This window comes from Halyomorpha halys, unplaced genomic scaffold (genome assembly GCF_000696795.3).
Source record: "Halyomorpha halys isolate HHAL.00 unplaced genomic scaffold, Hhal_1.1 Scaffold504.1, whole genome shotgun sequence".
Classification (NCBI taxonomy): Eukaryota; Metazoa; Arthropoda; class Insecta; order Hemiptera; family Pentatomidae; genus Halyomorpha; species Halyomorpha halys.
Genome location: NW_027105794.1, coordinates 94,565 through 99,583, shown reverse-complemented (window position 1 = coordinate 99,583; position 5,019 = coordinate 94,565). Strand labels below are relative to the sequence as shown.

Genomic DNA, 5,019 nt, shown 5'->3' with positions numbered 1-5,019 from the left:
CTTTTTGATTAATATTACAATTATTGTCGCTTAAGTTGATACCTCGTAACTCGAAAAAATTAAAATTAATATTTTAAAAATCAACACATTATTGTAGACTTGTCATCTCAACAATAGTTTTGAAGATTATCTATATAACTTTTTTGTACTTCTAAAATTCGTTTGTGATGTCTTATCTTGACCCCAGATTTTCATGCAATTGCATCTTTTGTTTCATATCTTCTTATTCAGCTAAACCTTGCCAGAAATTCTAATCATGTAAATGACATTCTATTGACACTAGTTTTTTATTGTAAATTTTGAGTTCTGCACATTTTCGTTTATTTTTTGTAATTTTAATTAAATTAAAAATTTGTCTGTTATTCGTGAAAATATGAAATAAAGAATAATGGCACAAAACTAATAATTAATATCCTGTTAAATGATTGTTATGAGCTCAGTTATCCCAAGCTTGGCCACTTATTCTGGGTTGGTCCTATATTACCACGATCTGAGGGAGGTGAAAATAAACGAAAATCCTTCCATAGTAATAGGACTGTTAAAAAATGTTGTTAACATGATTTATACCTATTATTGATCCATTTTACAATTTTTGGAATAATATATTGAAATTTATTTAATATTGCACAATTTTCCCTTTTTGGACTAAAGTTCACGATTTTGATTTTTGTTGTAGTTTGTACTTTTTGGCCGGAATTAAATTATTTTGATTTTAATTGTATAAAATTGAATAATTGATTTTTACAGGATGTGGGTGTTTTATACATATTTTGGGTTTTTTTATTACACGAAATATAGTCTCTAATGATTTCTCTAGAATGGAGCATTAATTTCCCCTTCTTTTTTTTTTATTGGAGAAGATGGTCGGGGGGTGCGGTCAGCAAAGAAACAAGATAAATAAACAAAAAAAAAATATTTATTTATGCTGACGTTTCAACCTGATTCATCACGTCAGTGAGCCCTTTATAGCCCTGATGAAGACCTGAAAATCAGATTGAAACATCGGCATAAATAAATAATTTTTTTTGTTTATTTATGTTGTTCCTTTGTTGACCGCACCCCCCGACCATCTTCTCCAATCAGTAATCTACGGTCAACTATATACACCTCATTATGTTTTTTGTTTTAATTATGTGATATCACAGCTTATGTAACCTGGATATCATTTCTCGTAGTATATAGGCAGAGATGGGCAGAAATTATTTATAAATAAAAATATGACAAAATTGTCATTGATACAATGTTTAGTTATTAATTGTCCAGTAATTTTCTTGTAGTTAATTTTATAAATAATTTTTGTCTACCTTTGTATTTAAGTTGTGTTTTATTTATTACTCAAAATTTCATGTCAGGAAGTCTGTTATTTTCAAATTGAGCTTAAAATTGGTATATCTTAATTGTTGGTTGATGTAACTGTTGGTTAGATTCGTCAAGTGCTTTTCAATTTTTATAAGTTTCAAGTTTTACCTTTAATTTTCATTTTATCTTATTTGGTCCTCGTAATATAAGCATTTTAGTAATAAATGTGTACTTATTAATTTATTGGAATTATTTTAAAATATTTTTAAACAGGCAATATTAAAAGTTGTTGGTAAAAACATGGCATGGGATCTTCTCCCTAAGCTTTGGTCTGACATTGTATTGTTTGAGCAATTTGAAATATCTGGCGTCATGGAAAATATTTTAGAAACTGCTTCTCAAAATGTAGATGAGCATTTGATGGAAGATATGTCTAAAATTGCGTGGTCTGCTTGGGAGAAGATAGAAGGACTTAAACGGGAGCGATCTTCCTTTCAGTATGTATAATAATTTATAGGTTTTTTCTAACACGATTCAAAACTATAGTCAAACTGTTAGGCATGTGGAAAGTACAGTTTTGACTTCTGTTGGAACAAATCCAATATCTTTCAATAGTTTATAAAATCATTCAGACCTTAACTTTTAGAAATTTAAACAAGTTTATTAAATTGTATAAAATTAACTAATTTAAAAAAAAAATGTTTTAATGGAATTATCTTTTTCTATCTTATCTTGAATTAAGAGGAAGATGATCCGGGTATGGTCAAAGAAAAACTTAAATAATAGTAAAACTACTTAATGTTTAATTATTACTGTATGTATAGGAAGATGGTCAGAGTTGCGGTCAAAGGAGAAACAAAACTAGTTTACAACTATTTATTTTCTGACGTTTCGCCCCACTTTGTAGAGCTTCATCAGGGCTAAAAAGATACAAAATGATACAATGATAAGAATAAAAATAAGTAACAATGGCAAGAGTAAAAATTTTTTATATAAAAATACGTAAAATATACAGTTAAAAAATACAGATGTACATAAAACAAAAACAATACGGGGAAGAAAAAAAAAAAAAAAATTGAGATTAAATACGCGTCATTGGTCATTACTTCCTATTTTACCACAATCTCATACCTGTAAACAATCAGCTTGGTTGTCTAAGGTGAAATCAATTAATTAAATTTATTTTCAGATTTTTAATCTACATTTAAAATTAATATCATCATATACTGAGAAATATCCCTTTTTAATTTTTTAAAAATATATATGCAGATTAATGATGTATTTATAATCAAAAAAATATTTCTTTTAGTAATAATGCATTGAACAGTTTATAAAGAATTTTAACATAAATAAATAATTTGTTTAGTTATAGAGAAATCGGGTTTTTCATTACTTTTTTTTCTGAGAAAATATAGACAATTTCTATTACTTATTAAAGTGTACATGGATACACAGTTATCAGTGTTTTTCTGAAGAGGAACATACTTATTATATAGCTAAAATTTCTGTAAATGGCTACTAGTATTAAGTAAAAAATTATTATTATCATTCGAGGAGAAGATGGTTGGGGGTGCGGTCAAAGGGAAACACAAATAAGTTGGATTAACCTATTTTATTGTCCCAACGATTCAGCTAGAGTTTCTAGCCTACTTCAGGGCTAAAAACAGAACAAGATAACAACCACAGTAAGTATAGAAAATAAAAAAGAAAGTATAAACAGAATAACATAAAATGAATAATTGTACAAAATAGAATTAATAAAATGAAGTGATGAGAGAAGCGGGAAATAAAATGTATACATAGGTAATTGAAAAAGTGGGTAAAATAACATAATTAAGGAAATGAAATAAAAATGATGTTATATAATGCAAAGAAGTATGAACATATTAGTTATTAATAATTTAAAAATTGAAATATGGAAAGAAAAAGAAAATTGAGAGGAAGAAAAATATATGTAACAGTAATAATTGATAAAGAGGCAAAATATAAGTAAAGTATACCATAAGAAATGAATTGAAAAAAAAAATTTTTGAAAACACCAATAATAATATAGTGAACATAACTTATAACGTGGGTAAGGAAAATGGATAAAAGTGGAGAAAAGAAGGGTGATAAAATAAAAAAAGGGGAAAGAATAAAACAAACTTGTTAGCTTGAAAATCAAATGCCTAATGGATACTGCACTAATGATAGCCAAACTCTGAATTAAAAAACGAAGAAACGTAGGCACAATAAAATAGATTAATCCAACTTATTTGTGTTTCTCTTTGACCGCACCCCCAACCATCTTCTCCTCGTATGTCATCCACGGTCAACTATCTCTCATAATTATTATTATCATTATTTTCTTTAATTAGAATAATTATTTTTTAGATGGTCTGCAAGCGCACTTGGAAACATTCTTCTCATTTTGTTGAAAAATGGTGAAAAATCTAAGGCAAATTTGATTATAAACAAATTGATTCAACTTGGAAGTTCTGCTATAAATGAACCAAAAATAGAAGCTCTAAGTCTATATATTGAAAGTTGTATAGAAAATTCATCACCAGATGTAGCAATTGTAATAATCCATCGACATATTACTATTAAAATTTGTAATATCATTCTAATAAACCCTTTTTACCGACTTTTTTTTTTTTATTTCAGAAATGCATTCAGTATTGTAGTGATGTTGGGTTTATGGAAACAACAGAGTTCGCTAGACGAATCAACTCTTCTATCGAGCTCAGTCCACAGCAATATGAAAGATTAGCATCTATTGTAGGAGAAGACTGCCTCAAAGTTGAAAAGAAAAAAGATCAAAGTAGTTGAGATTGTTTATAGACTTTAGACTTTTATTAAATGTTTGATTTTACATTGTTAGTCAATATTTGTATTGTCTCCTAGTAATCCATACATTAGTTGAAATGTTTTATTCTAATAGAAGAGAATAAATGTTTTATATTTCTTTACACTATTATTGAGTCATTCCAAATCAAGAAATTCACTAAAAATCACTCAGCTCTTAAACCACTCCATGTCAAATTAAATACGGAACCATCAGGAGTATGTGTACAACACAAGATTTTACTTTAAATAATTGTAACCGTTAGTGTTATTGTACTTTATAAATTAAATAAAGCTACAAATTAAGAAATTCATGGATTTTATTGTTTGGAAATGAATTTGTCAAAACAGCTGAAATTGAAAATTCAAATCTCACCGGGTTCACCCATAATACTGTGTATTTCTTCCTCTGGCCTTGCAGAGGGCCTCATGTATACTTGGCATCGAGTAATTAAACATGTGGATTTCATCTTGTGAAAAAATGTTCCACTCTTCAACAATAATAGTTTGAAGCTGTTTGTCGTTAGGTGGAAGCGGTGAAAGACATCTAACATGTCTCTTTAACATGTTCCATGAGTGTTCTATAGGACTCATGTCAGAAGAACACGCTGGCAATTCATTGTGGTAATCATTACTTCCTCACCAACGAGCATTATCATGATAAAATCCATTTAGAATAACCATTCAATAAAATGATAGGTATATTATAATCTTAAAAACAAGCTTAATTCTTTGAATTATGATTAATAAATATTAGTGGCTTGATGTCTTTTTGGCGCATAACAAAAATTTATAGTCCCCAAAAAATATTCTAAAGCGCATAACTAATATTAGAGGCCTAGCATGCCCTACTCTTCTTTAAAGGGAAGTGAAGCCAAAATGGGGAGAAAGTTG

At 28.3% G+C, this 5,019-nt stretch overlaps 1 protein-coding gene across 1 annotated transcript in view; it reads left to right on the top strand.

Moving 5' to 3' along the window:
- LOC106683665 (small ribosomal subunit protein mS39) overlaps positions 1-4,250 on the top strand; it is a 17,546-nt gene extending 13,296 nt beyond the window's left edge. Inside the window, exons 10-12 of the mRNA XM_014425275.3 lie at positions 1,573-1,796; positions 3,673-3,859; positions 3,946-4,250. Coding sequence (XP_014280761.1) covers positions 1,573-1,796; positions 3,673-3,859; positions 3,946-4,110 — 576 coding nt within the window. The 3' untranslated portion in view covers positions 4,111-4,250. The remainder of the gene's footprint in view (positions 1-1,572; positions 1,797-3,672; positions 3,860-3,945) is intronic.
- Positions 4,251-5,019: the final 769 nt, after the last annotated feature.